The sequence below is a fragment of the Fukomys damarensis genome, unplaced genomic scaffold, assembly GCF_012274545.1.
Source record: "Fukomys damarensis isolate Sample0158 unplaced genomic scaffold, DMR_v1.0_HiC HiC_scaffold_14, whole genome shotgun sequence".
Lineage (NCBI taxonomy): Eukaryota > Metazoa > Chordata > Mammalia > Rodentia > Bathyergidae > Fukomys > Fukomys damarensis.
In genome coordinates, this window is record NW_022900926.1 from 61778562 (window position 1) to 61801340 (window position 22779).

A 22779-nucleotide genomic window follows, 5' to 3' on the forward strand; every position below is an offset into this window, starting at 1 on the left:
AAGGACCTGTTTGATCCTGATCCCCCATGCCAGAAAAAAAAAATTCCACAACCTTGTTTGGGCTGGGGATTTAGTTCAGTGGTTCCACTGCCTGCCTTGCAAGGACAAGGATCCAAATTCAATTCCGGATACAAAAACCAAAACAAAAAAAAAACCCCAAAATCAGGTTGAGTACAGATCTTTTCACTTGGGTGTTCCCCAGCTTCTTTCCAAGCCCACATGTTCAAACACCCTTTTCCTCCTCCCTAGAAAATGTGGCCTTCTGAACCCAAAAAGGTGACAATTCTGCTCCCACTACTGCCATTTTCTTGGGCTTGGCTTAGGTTTTTTAAGTCCATGGAACATTTGTTGTTAAATAGTTTGCTTGGTGTCACTTTAAAAGCCTTTAGTTTCAAAATCCCTGCCAACTTAAATCTTACTCTTCTGTGGTAAATATACAACTGTATTTTCCATCTGGTTTCCCAACTCTACTTACAGAATCATCTTTTTCACCAAGTTTTAATATTCTTGCTGTTATTTATCTTGACATTCTGCTGTTGCATCCTCATTATTCACTGAACTAAATTCTCTACAGTCCCAGAAATTTGCATCACTGCTATTACATATGGGCTCTTCATTCTTTCAAAGGCCCGGTGGTTGTCTCCATGTTACTGCTGTGTATTAACATGGTACCAAATTACCTGGTGAAAAACTGCTTCAGATTAATTCTCCAGGCTTTCTGTATTAATTTATACAACTTCCCTACTTATAAAGAGGAAAACAATACCTCTTAAATACGCTAGAGGACTCACTATAGTATGAAAATACATAACTTTGGTATGTTCATGTAATAAAATACAGCATTTGGCTATTAAGATGAATATGTCAATGGGCAGATCAAACACAGGGTGAATTAAATTACAGGAGTATATATACATGCAGTTCCAGTTTCACAATTAAATACATTTATTTCATCAGTTGTCTAATGAGTTCCTAGTGCCATCAAGGTTTATGGATTGCAAATAAATATATAGCAAAGGGATAAAAACATGGATAAGATATCCAAACCTCAAACTAGTAATTCTGAAGACTGGATTATTCCAGTATAAGGCAAGGCAGAGCAGTCACTTCTGTGTACTAAGACAGACACTTGAAGCAAAATGTCAAAAGCTGAATGCTGGTCTCAGTCGGTGCACACATGTTCCTAACAAAAGTGCTTTTGTGAATGTGTAAAATAAGTTAATAAACATTTTTGACTGTTTTTTAGTATTTTTTTATCTGAAAATTAAGCCTGTCAAAAAGGTATATCAATTTTGCTAAGTTCCAAGTGTTTGCATATCTTAGTAATAGAAATTACCCAATTTGTTTGCTTCCTACCACCATATAATCTAAGTAAAGCATTTTTCACAAAACCTTTTTAGTGTATGTGCTGCCGAAGTGAGCACTCAAAATCTTAACACAAGTAGAAAACAAACAGTTGTTGAGTGATAGACCCTTTAATACTTACATCCTTCATTTGGAAACCTGGGTTTAGGCATGCTGCCCAGCTGCAACGCAAGGGTTCTGACTAAACACAACCACACAGTGTTTTGTCTACTGGGTGCAGAGTGAGGGGTGGACCACCTCACGTAGCCCTTGATGTAGAAGTTATGGCTTACTCTCCCGATTAAGGTTTTTTCTTTCAATTAGGAACTCCCATTTTAGTCTTGGGGTACACCTTTGATTTAACTCCAGAGTAATTCCTCTCTCTCAACTGCAGTTTGTGCTTACACATGTGAGATAAAGACCTCCATCCTCACGGACACAACCGATTAGCTAACTTACAGGGGAGGGGCAAAGCGGCAGTCTCTGTTACAATAAAAAGTAATTATCATGAACACTCTTTCCTTAAGCAGTGCACAGCTAGCCACCTTTTTAGCTGTAACCATTTTCTTGCCAGTAATAGATTCTTAGTGTCTAAAACAAGCATACTACAATAAAGAGACAAAAGACAGTCCAAGTACAATTTTTTAATAAAGATAATTACAAAAGATGGAAAAATCAGCTCAGAAAGGCCAATTACTTTAACAGATCAGTTTTGGACATAACTCACATCAATTTTAAATACTATCACATAACGCATGGTGGAGAAAGAAAATTTTGCTTCATAATTAGAAAAACTCACAATAAAACTTGCCAAGAAAAACAAAACAAAAAAAGCCATTTTGAAAATAAATACAGTCCATGCCAAAGTAGTATAAAATGAAGCTCGAAGTTTTCAAAAAGAAAAGTTTTCATCCCAATGTTTCGATTTTTAATGATTTTCTAAAATTGGGAAGACTCCAATTCAAGGGTTGCTGAGTTGTTCTGATTTGGCTCTGTTGAAAGAAGCAACAGGAAATTTTAATGAGGAAATCTAAAGCAGAGATGTCAGGAAACAGGGAGGCAGACTTTAGAGATGGCAAAGCAGATCAGGGAAAGAGGGGTAGAATAAAAAATGATCACATCAGTTCTCCAAAATGAATGCAATTCTTATGTATTACAAATGCATATCAATAAAGTTTCAAATTTCTCCCAACAATAAGTAGTGATAATGTGAGCTGATGGGTAAATTAGCTTGATTTAATTATTCCACACTGTATACATATAATACAGAATTTTAATAAGCCAAGAATAAAATTAGAAACAGGATTACATTTTCCATAAATCTAAAGGTGTGCCTGCACAAATGGTAAGACAGAGTTGAAAGGCAGTGAGGCGTCAAGATTATCACACTCTGCAAACGTGAGGTGTTATGATTCTTGATAATAATACATACTTAATAAATAATAATCAAGAATGGAACAATCTGGTTCAAATACCCTACCTAGACTATTTTATTCATCTGGTCCTGTAAATGTATGCCAAGAAACACTATCAGCTAATGAAGTGCAACTGTTTTGTAGAAGTAAATGGTTTAACCTTTCTAGTGGTTTTATAATCCATTACAGGTTATCCTTCAAAAGCCAGCATAAGATGTGTGACCAAACACATGCTTTCTAACAATAAAATCCTCAATTGCATTTTTATTTACCATAGTTATTTTAGCCCAATGCTTCTTAAATGTATCTAGCTCACAACACTAAAAAGAAAAACACTACAAAAATTTGAAAATTTTATGAAAATTATGAATACATATATAAAGGTTAATAGCAAAACAAAGTCAAAGACAATTATGTATAAGAGCAAATTCAGGGCAAGGGATTTAGCTCAGTGGTGCCACCACCTGCCTCACAAGCACAAGGGTCAGGAGTTCAATACCAGGTACCAAAAAAGAAGCACATTCAGGGCCAGGGACACTCCTATAGCCCTACTGCTATAGAAGGCTAAAGCAGGAGGATTAAAAGTTCTAGCCCAGACTGGGCAACTCAGTGAAACCTAGCCTCAAAATAAAAAAAGGACTAAGGATGTTGTTCAGTGAGAAGGCCCTGGGGTAAATCCCCAGTACTGCTAAATAAATACTTCCAGGGGCCAGGGATTTCATTCAGTGGCACCACGTATGCCTTGCAAACACAAGGTCCTGATTCTATTCCCAGTACCAAAGAAAGAAAATAAAAATAAATAAATAATCCATACATCCACAGGTACATACACACAAGATAAACTCAGAGCATCTGATACAATGTTCTCAAATTCAGCACTGTACTTCTCAAGTGGGTATATATCCATACACACAATCAACCAAATAATTTTAAACAAAGTAAAATGAATGTATTATAGTGCAAAAAATTACTAGCTAAGGAATCTCATTTACCCTTTGGTATCTGTTTTTTCACCACTATTGTCCTTCGATTTATCTTCTTCCTTTACATCTAAAATCAAAGATTAGAAAACAATTAAAACCCATCTTGCAATATAAGTTTCCCGTACTTTATTTTTAAATATACTTTACAAGGCCAGGAGGCATCCCACTAACACAAGCTTTGTATTGGGTGTCCCACGAATGACAGCAGATCAAGCTGCCCAACCAGTAACACAGTCCCACCCTGGACTCTAGCTCTGGGGTCACAGCGCTCCAGCCGGGATGGTGCTGTGTGGAAGCCTAGGACAGATGTGAGTGCAGCACTAAGGAGACAGGAAGGCTCTGACAGAGCATGTCTGAGGGTCCTGAAGAGGACAGATTTGGGCTAAGAGGGAGAAAAACACCCAAATTAACTCAGTACTAATTATACGAAATTCACTTTAGCTAAAATAACAATAAAAGACAAGTACTTTATTTAATGGTTTCCCACTTAGAAGAAAAAGCACAGGAGAAAGATTTAACTCAAGCCCAAGGTCGTGAGTTTGATCCCCAGTATCAAAACAAACCAACCAACCAAAATAAAGTAAGCCAACTAAAACTTGTGCTCATCATAATTTCCTGCTCGAGGTGAGGAACTACTGTGTTCCCTAGACCTGCACAGTTCAGAGCAGCCAGATGTACAAAAATCCCCTAAGGCAACAGATTTTTAGCTGTGAATTCGACAGCTCAAAGCTGACATTTTGAAGAACATCACAAAGTAATAACTTCTCAGGGCCAGGGATGTAGCTCAGTGGCACTGCACCTGACTCACGAGTGCAAGGTCCTGAGTACGATCCCCAGAATCCCCCCAAAAAGTAGTACCTTCACCATAGCCCAGCTTCCAAATTCCTTCCTGTCTTTCCCCCAGATTATGCTTTCTTCAGTTTCTGACTCAAGTTTGTTATCAGACCTTTTTCAAAGGTTAAAGGGCAAAACTGGAATAAGGACAATGGAGCTCAGCTTTTCTGTTTCATCCCTATTTTAATTACTTCAGGTAGTTTAAAGTTTTCTTTGGGGGGTCCTAAGTTTAATCCCTGGTACTAGGGGAAAAAAATTATCTTTGGACTTGAGCTCTGTTCATGGATTACAAATGGATTTATAACCACTTTGTCCTTTCTCTTATTCAATCTGTAAACAAAATATTCACAACATTTGGTTTGTCATTTAGTTTCTCTGGTGTGAGAAACTGAAAATGTGTATCAGGATCAAAAGGCATAATAATGTGAAATAAGGGGTCGGGGATTTAGCTCAGTGGTGCTGCTGCCTGCTTCGCAAGCACAAGGTCCTGAGTTCGTTCCCTGGTACCAAAAAATAAAAAGTGAAATAGGAAGAAAAGGTCTAGAGGGTGTAGGGGAAGTGGGAGGACTAAGGGAAAGGAAAGAAGGGAAAAGAAAAAATGGAAATAGGGAGGGGTAGAGGAGTTGGGGGGCAGGGAAATGGGGAAAAATAAGAACCAAGATATGTCAGGTAAAGGTATAAATCTCCAGTGATGAATGTCATCATACTGTACACCTAAAGTGTACCAATGAAAGTAAATGACAAAGACAAGAAAATAAGGTTTTCTACATTACAAAAGCAAATGTGAGAGCCAGGCGTGGTGGTGCATGCTGTAAACCCAGCACTAGGGAGGCTGAGGCAGGAGGATCACTGAGTTTGAGGTCACCCTGTAATACACAGTAAGACCTTGTCAGAAAAGAAAAGAAAAAAGAGGAGAGGAGAGAGGAGAGGAGGAGAAAATAAAATAAAATGTGAGTAGCACACTTAGAAAGCTTTGAATGAAAGGTATTTAAACTTAAACATCACTTTCATGGAAAAGTCATCTTCATCCCACACCTACTCCTCCGATCCTTGTGTGGTGACTATGGGGTCTCACAGAATTGTCACGTAGCTCTGAGTTTTAAAAACTGACAGTGAGAATATTTACCAAAAAATTAAATCTGACCTGTTTTTTTGTCTTCCGATTCCTTCTTGTCTTCCTCAATTCTAGCTTTCTTTGCTCCCTTTTTATGATCAGCCACATTTCTACGACCTCCTTCCCCTTCGTCTTCAGAATCTGAGAATTCTTCATCACAAGCTATCCGCTTGTCTGATGCGCGAACTGATACATGTAAAGTAACACGCCACAGAACAATCACAGGTGTTACGGTTACAGCGCCTACACGGATGCACTGTCCAGTTACCACGTTTAACAGCACAGAACAATGTTTAATAATGTGCAGATCTGAACTAAATAAATGGCTTGCTTACTACTAAAAACAGCTTTCATCTATGAAAAATGTTCGAGGTATTAGAAACATTTGGGGAGATTGTATTTTTTTAAAGGCAAAACTTCAAAGTGTTTTTCTAAGTATGAAGTGAAAGTAATGTCTATACCTAAGAAACAGTTTTTATTTTAGAGCTGAGACAGGAAGTAGACCAAACAAAAATACCAAACATGTCAGGTTTTCTATACTATTAGGTATACTACTATGCTATAAGTCAGTAGGTACATTATTATGCTATAAATCTAACAATCTTATTACATGTAATGAGAGGCTATAAACTCAAACACAAAGTGTTAACTTATCCTACACTGAACAAATGGGATACTTTCCAATTCTCTTCCAAATATAGTGTAAGCAGCTAATTTCCCAAAGCTTTCATATACATGCAATCACACAAAGAAACTACTGATCCTCAAATCAGGCTGTGAGACGCCAGGAAGCTAAAACTACCTAAGATTTTAAAAAATGGAGAAAATCACACTAACACTTTGTCCACAAAACATGCCCCACTGTGTCACCACGTGGTGATTGAGTCTATGTGAGTGCTATCTGAATAAACAAGAGAAATGCAAGCTATACATCAAAAGTCATCTTACTGGAAATCCTCCTGTCTGGGTCTTCTCCATCTTCATCACCACTATCCTCACGAACAGCATCTTCTGGGATAGCTTGCATCTGGACACCAGGAGCATGAGGTAACATGCGCAAATTTTCAAATAAACGCTGCCTAAATTATAAATGCAAGTTATTAGACAAAATTCAATTAATTTCAAGTTCCTCTCATATGCAAGCGGAAACATTAACAAACTTCATTTTTCAAACTCTAGCTTAATCTGTGAGTTAAAGTAACATTCACTAACCACTCAAACTTCACATATATTAATTCAACCTACACAACTTATAATGCAGGCATTATCTCATCCATTTCAATGACAAGGAGTCACAAACAGAACCTGTGTGACAGTGTCTCCCCAGACAAAACGTTTCAGATAAACCAAATGATCACTCACTCAAATGTAAAGCAAGAAACAGTAAAATTTTTGGTGCCCTTTGCCATTTAAAAATGTGAGTCAACTAATAAAAAAAGTTTTGATCTATGAAGCTCATAATTTGCTGTCAGAAATCAGTAATCTTAGGGTTTCAAATCCTTTTGAAAAAGATAGGCAATAACTAATTATAAACTATAAAAACTCATTCCACATGGCCATCTAAAGTCTTCTGAAGCTTTGTCAAAATAAAATGCTTAAGAAACAATTCAGTGACTCCTTACTTTATCTTTTCCATATATTCTGGAGTGTTCTGATTAGTCATGTTTGAAGGACTAATATGCAGTTTGAAGTCTGGTCCAAAATACTCAAAATAATCATTATACGGCAACTCTATGAAAAATAATGAAATAAAGTCACAGGTAGGGAAATATTTCCAAAGACAGTCTTTAATACTCTAACCATGTTTCATCTAGTCATGCGTACAGACAGTTCACACCATCTAAAAACTGAAAGGAACTCTCACCATTAGGGATCTCACAATCCAGAGCTGCTGCAGTCTCGTAGGTCCAACAGCGAGCAACATTACGGATTGTGTATCCACCGCCCCCAAGCATCAGTAACGGCAAGTTAAAAGTTTTTACCACTTCTACACACTTAGCATGACCTAGGACAAAGAGCATTTGGTTAACAACAAAATCTGCGTATTACTAGCTTTCTAAACTTTAAAAAAATACTAAATGCAAACAAAATTTTATACAATCAAGATGGGTTTTGTTAACTATCTTTAAAATTAAGAATAAAAATAAAGAAATGTGTACTCTAAACTATCATATTTTACACAATTATACACATACTCTCTAATATTAAAGAAATAACTGAGTGGGCTGGGGATTTAGCTCAGTGGTGCTCCCACCTGCCTTGCAAGCACAAGGTCCTGAGTTTAATCCCTGGTACCAGGAAAAGACAAGACTGAATATTGTAGTAAATGTCCTTGATAGTAAAGTCAAATGTGCAGGTATAAAGATTAAGACTACAATAAGGGAATTTAAAGATAAAGGGAGAGGGGAAAGAGTGCACGGAGATGAAGATGCCATATTTATACGTACCCAGCTCCCACGATGAATGTATTATGTACCACAAACATATACTAATAAAAATTAAAATAAAATAGGTACACATTTTTTTTAATAGAGAAAGGCTTGTGGCAAGGGTACATGAGAGAGTTAAGTTATAATGAAACACAAAAATCTCAAAGTTCTGTTTCCATTTTCCCATAAAGACATGTACAGGAGTACATGGCTATAAAACAAGTCTGACCATATAACTTTAGGCAGTAGTATTAAACAATTTTTATCAAAGACTATTAATCAAATATAAACCAAGTATTTTTTTAGAATAAATATCAGTTTGGTAATCATTTATAAGCCATCAGTAACTTAATGGTGTTTTTGTCATAAACAAAAACATAACTGTCAATAAAAAAATCCTCCATTATAAAATTCATACACATACACATATAAAATTCATATCCTAAGAATACTTAGGATAAAACTATAAAGAAACTAACCACCTAAACTTTTAGAGACCAAGTGTCAAACTACAACCCAAAACCCACTTATCTACTGCAAAGTGCCAAATCTGCAAATAAATCTGAATACTGAGGTTTTACTTCAGAAAAACACAAGTCTACATTTAACATCTCATCCTAAAAAACACAGTAACTTGTGCCATAGGTTCAACACCACAGACCTAAAACCACATCCAGGGCCGGGGATTTAGCTCAGTGGTGCAGCTGCCTGCCTTGCAAGCACAAGGTCCTGAGTTTGATCCCCAGTACCCCCCCAAAACAAACAAACAAACAAAAAAACAAAAACCACCACATCCTCCAACAACAGCTGATGTGATTGCTCTCTTCAGGCACCTGTACAGAAAGCACCATCATGGGCTTCCACAGTGTGCTGAAATTCACAACCCAACGTGTATTACTCCTGCTAGAAAAACCAGGGTTTCTCATAATAAATGAAAACCACTTGGATATTTTTAAGAATAAACACAGAAAAAGGTTAACTTACAATACAAACCAAAATACACCACAAATACACCAAATACACATTGCAGGTAAACCAAAGACATTTACTTTTCCTTCACCCCTAAAATACTGGTAGTTTAGTAAACTCAAGTTAATGCAAAACTCCCTAAAAATGAAGTGGGCACAACAGAGAAAGTGGGTACACTGAAAGGTTGCTGCTGCTTCTACTGTAAACAATGAATAGCACAACCAAAATTATGATAGCAAAAACAGAAATGAGGGAAGGTTACATGTTTGTTGGGAACAAAGTTTTCAGGAGAGTGAACTCGTTTTCTTCCATAATGGGAAATTCATATAAAGGACTAAAATTTTTGAATGAATTAAATAACCAAGTATTCATGATGGAGAGAACTTCTACAAATAGTCTGAAACCTAAAAAATGTTAAGGAAATACAGAAATTTCACCATTAAAGCCTGAGGGCACATGGCCCCAGTTTAAAATGTGTAAGATTAACAGATGCTGAAGCTGGGCGTGGTAGAGTACACGCCTGTAATCTCAGCACTCAGGAGGCCAAGGCAGGAGAATCACTGTGAGTTCGAGACCAGCCTAAGTTCCACTTCAGTCTCAACTACACAGTGAAGCCCTATCTCAAAAACCAAAAACAAAACAAAACAAAAAAAAAAAACATGCTGGAGGTGTTTAGCAGCATCCCCAGAATGAGACCAGATGTTCAAAGTGAGATAACAGTTGCCACACCCAAAGCCCCAAAGTTCTCACCAGTCCTGCTTTCGTAACCTTGACCCCCACTCTTGTAGGTTAGAATAGCTAAAGATAAACATCCTAAAAGAGAATGCTACATTTGGGTTAAAAATGAACTGTCTTGTGACCATGATTTGTGATGTAAACTGAGAGAACTGGAATGTCTTATTGAACTACCTAAAATGAGGTCATGATTATAAAACTCCTGTAAAAGGCAGATTGTAACCCAGCCCAGGGTCAGTCATTTGGCACAGCCCTTAGTGCAGGCTGATCCTTTGCAAGCAAAGTAAACATTTTTTTCGTCTGTTTTATCCAGTGTTGTGTCTCTGTGTATCATTTATCAGTTCTTTCCTATGAAAAATACAGCACACAGTTTGATGTTAAAATGTAAGGCAAGAAAAAAAAAAACAAAAAACAATGAGATTTTTTAAATGAAGTTCTAGGGAAGAAAAACCTTCTGTTTTCTGGAAACACCACCTCTTACACAGCTTACCTTTGACTGTGAGATTGAAGCAACCAAGCCTATCACCAGATAAAGAGTCTGCACCACACTGCAAAACCACCGCACTGGGCTGATACATCTCCATCACTTTTGAGATAATCTAAATACAAAATAACAAGCATCAGTATCTCCAATACCATTTTAAATTCTATTTCAATTCTCAAAATAGTAATATTTAGGTTGGGGATTTAGCTTCGTGGCTCTGCCACCCACCTTGCATGTGGCAAGGCCCTGAGAGTTTGATACCTGGTATCGAGGAAAAACAAAACAGTAATACTTACAGGTTTAAATATCTGCCCATAAGACTCATCATCGATACCATCTCTCATTGGAAAATTGACAGCATAGTATTTGCCTTTCCCAGCACCAATGTCCTGAAATACATACAGAGATCTTAAGAGTATTTCATAAAAAAACCTGACATATTACAGTATTTTTAAAAGACTAAAAGATCAACAAAACTCAATTTTAAATTTACCTTAGAAGATGAGACAGGAACAATATAAATTCGGAAAGGAAACAATAAATAAGTATGTATATGTCAAACATTTAGATTGCTTATGAATCTTAAAAGAAACATTTCCAATTAATCTGCAATGACATTTTTAAATAAGGAAATTTAACAAAAATAGTTAAAAGAAATATTGTTTGTTATACTATCGAAGAACTTCTTAAACAGAAGACATGAGGTAAATTTAAGCCTGTGGAAAAGATACTAGGAGAACAATTGTCTCTAATGCATAATCCCTTTGACTGGCTGATAATCTGGTATGTATTTATGATGAAAGGCCCAGAATTTTGGTTTTATAGACAGGGTCTCACTGTGTAGTTCAGGCTGGCCTTGAACTCACTATGTAGCCCAGGCTAGCCTCAAACTCAAAGATTTTCCTGCCTCAGCATCCCCAGTGCTGGGATTATAGGTGTGCACCACTCCAGCTACAAATTAAAGTATCAGATTTTTTCTTCAGTTAAATCTGAAATACAATTTGTTCTTGTTGCTTACTGCTCTGCACATTTAATACCTTTCCAAAGATGCGAAGGACAGGAAAAGAGCTGAATGCCAGTTACCTACACAAGTCTATATCTACTTGTGCATGTATGTATGTGTGTATCTGTGAGGTGAGCATATACACACTTAGAGCAGATGTTACAGTGCAGACACTCCCACGAAATTATGCCCTAACCACAACACCAAAAGACTGGGATTGCTGATTCCCATATGACCTAGTATGTCTACAGAAGGGTCACTCTGTGGGGTTACAACATTCCTACAAGCTCCTCCAGACTCTCTCATGGCATGATCTGAGTGCAAATACACTTTCACAGAAGCACAGTTCATCTGCAGTATGACTCAACTTCTAATGAAGATAAAGCAAGCAGAATTACACATCCTCCTTCCACATTTTTTCTTAAATATAAATTTTTAAGTATAACTAAATACCAGTTCTGCACTGTGGATGAACTAAACTGCAGCACTGTGAATTCCCAGACTCCATGTCACAGATGAAACAGAACACTTCACACTCTGACCCTAGATTTCAGCATGCAGAAAGTGCTCAGCCCTTTGTACCAGAACACGCAGCCCTGCTATCCTTACTACTTTACTTTTCTGATTTCACAACTGCTGCTTTACCACATCTCTATTTCCTTCTTCCACCTAGACTTAATAAAGCAAACAGAGTTTTAATTAAGAGTGAAGGAAGCTCAGAGTAGCTTTCTTTTCCATTTTAAAATGAATTAAGTAGAAAAGGAAATGCTTATTACACTATGTAACAGCCAAAGGTATGCAGGAATTTCACAGAAAAGCTCGAACACACCCACATTTAATATGATTGGTTTAAGGTTTTCTCTCCCAAAATCTTGAGAGCACATTTAAAATGCCCAACTGTTATTCTTAGAATTTCTTTTTTGGTAAAGTAATTATAAAATCTTCAATGAGGAAAGAACATGCTGAAAAGGCCTTCTTCAATTGCTTCAAAAACATGCCTTCTCCAGGATTTTCCAAAAAAAAAGATAACAACTGAGCAGAGACCACAGTGACTTCTACGTACTGTCAGAAGTTAAAAGATCTCCACTCGCCACTGGCCTGAAAGATAAAATCAAGCGGGTAAAGGGAGAAGCTGAAAGAGCTAATGTGACCAAGGAACTTAAAACTCCAAATCTGTTTTTTATAAGCCGAACAACTCAACATCTAAAACTTTAGTCCATGTATAAATTAGGAGAAGTTTAACCATAACTCTTACTGTAAAAGAGTGCCCTTTTGTGGTCAAATTAAAAAAAAATGATACAGGGCCAGGGATTGCTCAGCGGTTTGGTGGCCTGCCTTGCAAGCGCAAAGACCCGAGTTCAATCCCTGGTACTAAAAAAAAAAAGATACATTTGAAGACTAAGGCTACTCTTAAAAAAGTGTGGCTGCTAACCTACAAGAACATACCATGACCTGACAAATAATCTATTTGATAAGACAGTTTAAAACTGGAATTTAGTTCAGTGGTTCTACCTCCAGCCTTGCAAGTGCAAGTCCTGAGTTTGATCCCCAATACATACCTGTGCACACACACAAGTTTAAAAACTAACATTCAATTCCATACTAAGCAAGATCTCCCATACAATCTGGTCTGAATTAACAACACCAGTTAAACTTGGGCATGGTGGCACAGGTCTCTAATACCAGTACTTGGGATGCTGAGGGAGGAGGATAATCAAGTTTGAGGGCAGCCTGGGCCAGCCTGAACTACACAGCGAGATCCTATCTCAAAACAGACAACAACAACAACAATAAAAAATTAAATCTCTAAATAAACTTCAGTATGTATGTGGTATAGTTCAAAATAGTACTATTAAAGCCAAAACTCTCATTAAATTTATATAAATAGGATTTAACAGTGATTTTCACAGTTACAAACTACAAAAGAACCAAAATGAAAATGGGTAACTAAAATCTAATGTGGAACCAATACTAGGGTATGGTATTCTTGAAGGCCAAAAAGAAATGAAATCTAGACCAAATTTAAAGGAGGGCATGGGAGAAGTTCAAGGCTGGCTGGGCCAGGTGTGCCACACTCCTGTCTCCTGAGCAAGCTCGGAGACCATGCTAATGCTGAGCAAGCTCGCCTAAGTGTGTAGATGCTGGGTCTAACAGGCTACACCTCCACGCCTAGTCCATGACTCCTTTGCCTTGCCCAAGAAAAATCATCCCACCATTATGTCCAGCCAATAAGATATTGCCCAATGTTCACCACTAATGTATGGATCTGCATAACCTATAAGAAAGTGCCATGTAATTAAATGCACCTCCCCCATGGTTGTCCACACATAAGCTATATAAGCCTGTGCATTTCCTAAATAAAGCAGAAGCATTCCAGAAACCTCCCCAGAGTCTGCCTGGTGATTCCGTTCCTTGCCCTCCCAGTCCACGCTCCCAGACCAAATCCCAAACTGAACTCCGCAGACCAAACATCAGACAACAAGAGGGCAGCAGAAGAATACAGACAGACTTTTATTCCACCAATATATACAAACAACAGCATTGTAAGGCCACCACCAAGTGGTTTTAGATATTCAAAGTGAACACCAAAAAATGTGCTGTGTGCCCCATTGACTTAACCAAAGGAAACAGTGGAGTAAGAACATCTTTTAAATGCTAAGTACTTGTATATATAATCATAAAAAAAAAATTCCAGATGTTAAAGTATATAAAGTGAGTTAATTCTGCATACAAGTTTCAGAGTAAGGGCTCAGGAAAAATACTAGTTCAAGTGTAGGGATACTAACCTCCTATGATGATCTCACATTTACTCATAAATAATCAGTTCTTACCCTCAAGTCCCCTGTGCCAGGAAAGTACTCTCCATACTTATGGAATGAAACAGTCATCACACGATCTGTAGTATAAAAAGCTTCTTCAACACCATCACCATGATGGATGTCTATATCAATATACAAGACTCTCTGATGATACCTAAAAACAAAGCCACACATTTTAATTTAAAGGTTCCAAGATGGAAAATACCACCATAAATTCAGAAAACCTATTTGTTTCCTCATTTAAAGTTTTATTGGTTGTAATTTCTAAGAACAATGGGCTGGGGATTTAGCTCAGTGGTTCTGGCGCCTGCTTCACGAGCGCAAGGATTGGAGTTTGATCCCCGGGACCTCCCCCAAAATAAAGATTAATTTTGAAGAATACAATCATAGGCTGGGGATTTAGCTCAGTGGTTCCACTGCCTGCCTCGCAAGCGCAAGGACCGGAGTTCAATCCCCAGTATCAAAAAAAAAAAAAGAATCTGATCGTGGCATACTCAAGTCTTCTGACAAGCCAAATAACCACCACTGGCACCATGAAGATGAGAAATCACTAATCAAGAGTCGCGGAGCTACCCAACTTCCCTGCAAAGCCAAAGGCTAGTTTTAGGTGTCCATGCAGCGAGAAGCAACCACTTCTGCCAGGGGCTACCGCTACGCAGACACATCTTGAAGATAAAGTGCGAGGCTCTCTGGGCTGGTCCTCTTGTTCTGCCCTGCTTGTTGCTGCTGCGGCTGATGGATTTTTTGTTTTGTTTTGTTTTTACTGATGATGCTGTAATTTGGACACTGACAAACACAGTCAGTATGTTCCCTAGTCCTTCTTCCAGCCTATGAGGCCATTCGAACACCTGAAGTGATCGTGTGAAACTGAGACTTTTATATCTCCTCTCTGGCCCCAAAGTGAGAAGACATATTTATTTACTTTTGGTGAAACCTGTCCTATTACATACATGCTTTAAAGACAGCACACATTTCTATGTATTCACTAAAGATTATATTGTACTCAAGACTGTTACTTTAAACACCTGTAGCAAGTCTTCAGCATTACAAAAAATGGGGGTTGGCAAACCGGCTTATAGGCCAAATCTGGCTGGCAACTGCCTTCTTTTTTGTGGCATTGAGCTAAGAACAGATTTACATTATTAAATAGTTAGAAAATAAAATCTGAGCTCAAGGCCAGCCTGATTATGTAGAAAAATCCTGTTCTAAATTAATAAATTTAAAAGCATAAATGAATGAATAACAAAAAGGGCTGGGGAAGTAGCCCAGTGCAGAGGTCCTGGGTTCAACCCTCAGCACCAATAAATGAATGAAATACAGAAAAGAATTTCTGCGTCCATCGAAGTCCTACTGAAACACTGGCACCTTATTTGTTCTCACATCATCGGGTGCTGTCCGCAGGGCCCCAGTGCACAGGGAGAGCTCTCAACACACTGTGGCACTCACGCGGCCCCACCCTGCATGACACTAATGGGGAGACCCACGGCAGAGCAGGTGCAGTGCACTCCTAATGTCACTGCTACAGCACAGCCAAGTGGGGTTATTTAACCCATCAGAAGGCAAAAAATTTCCGTTCATTACGCAATGATACCACAGCTGTGCTAACAGAATACAATGTAAGCTGGTTTTCAGACCAGACATTCATAATAGTCTCCACTCATAGGAAACAAAATTCAGAAAATCTAGAAAACTGAGTCTGTTTTTTCACACAATAAAAAAATAAAAAGCTGGTATCAAAGTTAAGTTCCCGAGTAGCTCAAGTGGTATACAAACAAGAAAAAGCATTTACCAAGTCAATTAATTAAGTTACTTTTTATTTTACCAACTGAGGAAATGGATTCAGATAAATTAAAGTTGCCAGGCGTGGTGGCACATGCCTGTAACCCCAGCACTTGGATCACTGTGAGTTCGAGACCAGCCTGGGCTACGCAGTGAGTTCCAGGTCAGTCTCAACTACATAGTGAGACCCTGTCTAAAAACAAAACAAAACAAAACAAAACAAAGCAAAACCAAACCAAACCAAACCAAAACAGATAAGTTAAAGTTATTTAAGTTACAGGCTTAGTGAGCAAGAACTTGCTCAGAAGTGAAGAACAAGAAAGTCATTTACGATACAAATTATTTTAATTTGGTTTCTTTTAGCTCTGAATGAGTCAAAAAGATGTTAAACTGATACTACTCAGTTATTATTGTCAATACCAAATTTATTTATTTTTTTTTTCTTTTTGGTACTGGGGACTGAACTCGGGACCTTGTGCTTGTGAGGCAGGCAGCAGCACCACTGAGCTAAATCCCCAGCCCATCAATACCAAATTTAAAGTGACTCAAGTTGGGCATGGCAGGACTCGAGAGGCTGAGTCAGGAAGACCACCATGGGTCTGAGGCCAGCCTGGGCTACATAACAAGACCTTGTCTCAAAAAGCCAAAAATACATATATATACTGACACAAAAATTAGCCTCTAAGGGGCCAGGGATTTAGCTCACTGGCACCATGCCTGCCTTGCAAGCCCAAGGTCCTGAATTCGATCCCGGTACCAAAAAAAAAAAAATTAGCTTCTATGGAAAGTATGCATAGAAAGACATAAACAAGAACATTTTCAATGCTGAGAAAATACTAATCAAGTATAAAATCTAAAGCAGAATCTGCTGAAATGTTCTTACAACTCCTAACTTTGTTAATCTCCAAATTCCTAAGTTCCTTCAAAAATTTCTCTCAAACTTCAATCAAAGGTAACTTTAAATGCAATGCTTTCAAGATAGTTTTGTATCTACTAGTAGAAAATAAAGCCACATTCAGATTTGGAAGATAGGCAGCTAGACTCACTAGCTGGTAATGAATTCACAGCACAACTACCAAATTCTACCAACTGCCATTTCCTCTATACAGCACTTTTATAAAGCTGTAATCTTACTGTATCTTAAAAACTTTCTCACAGGAAAATATTAATGCAATTAACTTACTTTAGCAATTCAAGGATGGCAAGCACAATATCATTAACATAACAGAATCCTGATGCTTCTGATTTTTTTGCATGATGTAATCCGCCAGCCCAGTTAACAGCCATGTCAGTCTGTTGCCGGTTTAACTTCACAGCCCCAGCTAAGAAGCAGAAAAAGGACAAGGTACTTAGGAACTACTCAGAATAAGTCTTCTTCCCCACTCAGCCATGAGATGAGCAGGCTTCCTTCTTTATATGCTCCCTCCATGACGTACCAGATGTCCAAAGCAACAGGGCCAAATGGCAACTGGCTGGTACCTCTGAAACTGTAAGCCAAAATAAACCTTTTCTCTTTGTATGCTGATCGTCTTACGTTTTTTTTAAATTATTTTTATTGGTACATTTTAGGTATACAATATGACATTCATTATTGGAAATCTGTACCTTTACGTAATCTATCTCAGTTATTTTCCCCCCCTTCCCCTGGCCTCCCCTTCAACACCTCCACCCCTCCTCCCTACTTGATCTCACATATTTTGTTACAGTAACAAAAGGCTGAACAACACAGTATCTCTTCCCCAGTACCACAGACCCATTTTGTGACCTTGCCCTTGCAAGGCAGGCATACTGCCACTGATCTACATCCCTGGTCCTCAACATAATATTATAAGCACCCTTACTGATGCCTTTTTGTTATCAAATCTACTACCATTAAAACTGCTTTAGGGCTAGGGATTTAGCTCAACGGTTCGGTGGCCTGCCTTGCAAGCACAAGGCCGAGTTCAATCTACCATTAAAACTGCTTTAGGGCTAGGGATTTAGCTCAACGGTTCGGTGGCCTGCCTTGCAAGCACAAGGACCCGAGTTCAATCCCCAGTACCAAAACAAACAAACAAACAAACAAAAAAAATGCTTTAAAAAAGCCAAAGAACACTTAAGTACATTCAGATCATCTTTGAAATCTGGTTGAATTAGGATACTTACCAACTGAGCCACCAGTGGAGAGCTGACAAAATTCAAAGAGTCCATCAAACACTGGACAATCTTCCCCAACATTAACTGTGGATAAATTTGATTAATTTCAATCCAGTAAGAAAATTAAAACTTTTTTTTATAGAACTATTTCCTACAAAGCTTTTGTTTGATGGAATTATAAAACATGCTCCGCAGTCATAAACTAAACTTCGCAGATTTAAAATACAATTCACCGGTCTGGGGATTTAGCTCAGTGGCTCCGCCACCTGCCTCGCAAGTGCAAGATCCTGAGTTCGATCCCCAGTACTGAAAAATAAATAAATAAATTTTAAAAATATAATTCACTATTTTATGTAAACTGTTTTTATGAAACACTGCTGTGTCTTATCACCAAATCTTACTCTAACCATTTATGAAATATTTCTGCTCTATTAAAAAAACTGAATAGATTTCAAATCATAAAGCCTTTACTTTATTTAATACAACATAGGCTTAATATCCAACAATTAACCAAGATTTTAAAATTTAAGTAACTCCACTTGCTTTATTCCTTAACTTTGAGATCCGAAACGTGTCTCACTGGGTACTGAGAAGCCATCGTAGCCACGAGGCTGTCCGTGGCCAGTCCTGACCTTGTAAGTGCCAAAGAGGTTCTCAGGAGCCGAAAGGAGAGTGCTCCAAACCAGGACACAGCACCCACTGCACACTGGCTCCCCAGCACTGAGAGAAAGGGGCATGGACTGATGCGTATAACCCAGTCTGTTTTCCTTCCATGCTTCGAATTACAACCTCTTCAAGAGTGAGGGACACTGCTTACACAGCTTTGAGCAATCAGGAGTTACCAGCTCTATGAACAATGAATTTTAAGTTTCTTATTTCTCAGGCATCATTTACTACAACTAAGTATTTTAGGTTGGCCTGTTTAATTCATTCACCCAAGGGCTATGCAAGTCTCTAAGTCTGAATCCTCCCTGAAAAGGTAGTATCTGCATAAAGTTAGTGCAGCATTTTACTGGGTCAATAAGCTATGGTAGAAACACCTATGAATAAAGTTCTATGAACTCATGAGATACCTAGTAACTACACCAAGTTAATATAACCGCCATGAAGTCTATTAAAACACTGATGAGCTAACGAGGTGACTGTGCATGTTGGTAATTCCAGCCTCTGGGAGTCTGAGGCAGGAAATATCTAAGTTTGAACCTGAACCCAGCCTCAGCAATTTCAGTGACTTACAGCCCCTGTCTCAAAAGAAATAAAAGGGGCCAGAGATGTAGCTAAGTACAGAGGCCCAGGGTTCAAATCCCATTATTGAGAAAAAACAAACAAAACAACAAAAAAAGATGAGAACTTGGATATCAAGCTTTTAAAAGAAAACACTGTGCTCCAATCATAATCTCTATTAATAAAATACCCTTAATTTATTAAAGAGAACACAATGTATAAGAGAAAAATCAAAAGCTTCACTGAAAGGGGGAAAACATGAATTGGGAGTACAAGTTAACCAAAGAGCACACTAATCTTTCCTGTGTGTGACATAAGGGGGCAAGGTCTCCCTACCAAATTCACTCACCCCTGAGTACCATGGAAGCAAAATAAAAAGTAAAGGTCTATCAATCTGCCATTCAGATAGTTTTGTTTTTTTGAGACAGGGTCTCGCCATGTTGTCCAAGCTGACTTTGCACTCATAGTGATCCTCCTGCCTCAGCCTCCTGAGTGCTGGGTGGAATTACAGGTGTGCACCACCATAAATGGCATCCATTAGGTTTTTAAAAAATGGTACCTTCAATATATTTACACTGACTTTCCAAATAATCATAACATTTTAGACCAACAGAAAAAATTGCCAATTTGGATAATTCTAAGCTTCTAATACGCATTTACATTTGTCAACATTAAAATATTTTCCATAGAAACGTACATCTCTGCATCTGCTTACTGTACTCAGACATGTTATCTGGTCGGATGGATCGCAGAAATTTGATATACTCATCACTGTGGTACTTCGTCATTTCTTCGGCTGTGGCTTTGTGAGGCCTCTGTCAAGAAAAATACCAGGGGGCCAGGGATTTAGCTCAGCGGTTCAGTGGCCTGACTTGCAAGCACAAGGACCCGAGTTCAATCCCCAGTACCAAAAAAAAGGAGAAAAATACCAGGGTGCTGAAACTGCTATTGATTCCATCACAGTTATCAATTCAGTTCCTTTAAAGGAATTAGGTTCACCAGAATACAGTAAATTCCAAAGCTAATCAAAAATATATTTCAAAGTAATTAAAGTATATTTCCTATTCTAGGAAATAATGATCAGTACCAAAACTAATTAAAACTCCTTTAAAGGGATGAGACAGACAAATTACCAACAATGAGTTAACAATGCTTCAATGTTAGTGGAAACAGGTCAGCGCTTACACAGTCAAACCCATATATTTAGACTTTTACGTTTTCTGTCAAAAACTTTCTGCTCTGTATCCACTGATTTCATCAGTGACCTCCCAGAAAGAGACATACCCTCAGCTGAGTCTTTTGCTTGTACTCTCCCTCAAAGTCCTTTGCGGACCCCAGTTTTCTGCTTCTGAAGAGCAGAATTCCATTTATGGCTTACTTCTTCCACACAGAGGCTTTTCCAAATCCTCTCTCTTCTCTAATCTGCTCTGAAACTTTTTTTTTTTTGGTACCGGGAATCAAATTTGGGTCCTTGCCCTTGTGAGGCAGGTGGCAGAACCACTGAACTAAATCCCCAGCCCACTCTGAAGTTTTCTTCTAGACTTTTTCATCTGGTATATGCCTTCCTCAAAGGTAAATAATAAAGTCTCACAGAACTAGTTAAAAAAAATAATAATAATGTTAAACATTCACTAAAAGGGGCCAGGGATTTAGCTAAGTGGTTCTGCCACCTGTCTCACAGGCGCAAGGTCCCAAGTTTGATCCCCAATAAGCCCCACCCACTCCAAAAAAAAAAAATCACCAAAAGGTATACTCACATATATTTCCATTTTTCTGTATAAGCCATAATTTAACAGCAAGTTATGAGTCATGCGGATTCTATGAGGTTTCATGGGATGACCTTGTCCATAGTAATAATTTCCAATATCACCTAAAATAGAAGACACACAAACTAAATACAGAAAAGAAAGTCATGAACTGAGTTCTCACATATATCCAACAATGGAAGGCATTTATCATTTAAATAAAATTAACAATATTCATGATTTGAGAACTGTTTTTGCAGCTTTCTTTCTTTTTTTTCTTTTTTGGTACCAGGAATTGAACTCGGGCCCTTGTGCTTGCAAGGCAGGCCAATGAACTGCTGAGCTAAATCCCCTGCCCCAATGCAGCTTTCAATCTATCTTAAAAAGCCAAGACAGACCGGGTTTTTGATCAGTGGAACTGCACCTGCCCTGCAAGTACAAGGTCCTGAGTTTGATCCCCAGTATCAAGAAGGAAGGAAGGAAAGAAAAAAGTGGGGGCAGTATACTATGCAACTTTTACATGCTGACAACTCTCCATTATTTTCTATACAGATTAAAATATTCCAGCTGGGGATTTAGCTCAGTGGTTCGAGCACCTGCCTGGCAAGGACCCGAGTTCTATCCCCGGTATCAAAACAAAAAACCAAGATATTGTGGGGCTGGGGATTTAGCGCAGTGGTTTTGCTGCCTGCTTTGCAAACATATGGTCACAAATTCAATCCCCAATACCAAATTAAATAATAAATAAGACTTAGTATAACTTAAAAAAAAAAAGATATTCTGATTTTTAGTCCCCAATTTTTTTTTCAGTTTTATTTTTGAAGTTATACTTACTTTTAGAATTTTCTACCAAATTTTCAGATGATTAAGGTAAATTCTATGTCTCTGGGTATGACTTAAAATTTTTGTTTGTAGGATAATTTACTGGCACCCCAGAAACCCTTTATAGTTAGTTGGTACTGTGGGAGGTTCAGAGTGTTCTGTGCCCATACAACAGTCCATTAAAGATGTTCTAATAACTGAAATCTAAATCCCAAATAAAGTGCTTCTGTCCTAGGTCACTCATAACATTAATTCTTAAAGGTAATAAAGACCTCCTCGTTTTTCACAACTAAAAGGTTGTAATTCCTGACCTATCTTTTAAACTAACATATTCCAAGGGCCAGGGTTTTAGCTCAGCGGTTCAAATGCCTGCCTCGCAAGCACAAGGACCCAAGTTCAATCAATCTCTGGTACCATCCCACAAAACATAACATATTCCTATGTGACAAAACTTACACATAAGATTTGAAAATAAGCAACACCAAAAATCACAGCCTTTCATCAACCAAATTTCAGTAAAAATCAATAGTCCTTGGGTAAATTTCTAATGTTTAGCATAAAAAGTGACACAAGAGAGCCTCAAATATATTTTTCTAAATGTGAGAGACACAACATTTATTAAATCAGAAGATACTTTAGTACTGATCTTAGAATTTGAACAATTCTAAAATTTTGCTCAGTTAGTCAAGCTGATTTTATGGCTTAAACTATCATTTCAATACAGGTTTATACAATAAAAGACAGGAGAAAGAATGCCACTTATCCACCTTCAAGATTAGTAAATCTTTCAAAACTCTCCCTCTTGGGCCGGGGATTTAGCTCAGAAGTGCCACCACCTGCTTTGCAAGTACAAGGTCCTGAGTCTGATCCTCGTACCAAAAACAAAACAAAGAAAACCCTTCCTCTAACAGCAATAAAAACACCCCCAAATTTTGTACTACACT

At 38.0% G+C, this 22779-nt stretch overlaps 1 protein-coding gene across 1 annotated transcript in view; it reads right to left on the bottom strand.

The window, feature by feature from the left end:
• Positions 1–1968: 1968 nt before the first annotated feature.
• Positions 1969–22779, bottom strand: part of Hdac2 (histone deacetylase 2) — a 28344-nt gene continuing 7533 nt past the window's right edge. The window contains exons 2-14 of the mRNA XM_033763392.1: positions 21026–21138; positions 19966–20083; positions 18054–18128; positions 17092–17230; positions 14142–14283; positions 10604–10696; positions 10314–10422; positions 7555–7695; positions 7313–7421; positions 6639–6769; positions 5721–5876; positions 3752–3809; positions 1969–2336 (exon numbers count right to left, since the gene is read on the bottom strand). Of these exons, the coding sequence (XP_033619283.1) occupies positions 2306–2336; positions 3752–3809; positions 5721–5876; positions 6639–6769; positions 7313–7421; positions 7555–7695; positions 10314–10422; positions 10604–10696; positions 14142–14283; positions 17092–17230; positions 18054–18128; positions 19966–20083; positions 21026–21100 (1377 nt within the window). The 5' untranslated portion in view covers positions 21101–21138 and the 3' untranslated portion in view covers positions 1969–2305. The remainder of the gene's footprint in view (positions 2337–3751; positions 3810–5720; positions 5877–6638; positions 6770–7312; positions 7422–7554; positions 7696–10313; positions 10423–10603; positions 10697–14141; positions 14284–17091; positions 17231–18053; positions 18129–19965; positions 20084–21025; positions 21139–22779) is intronic.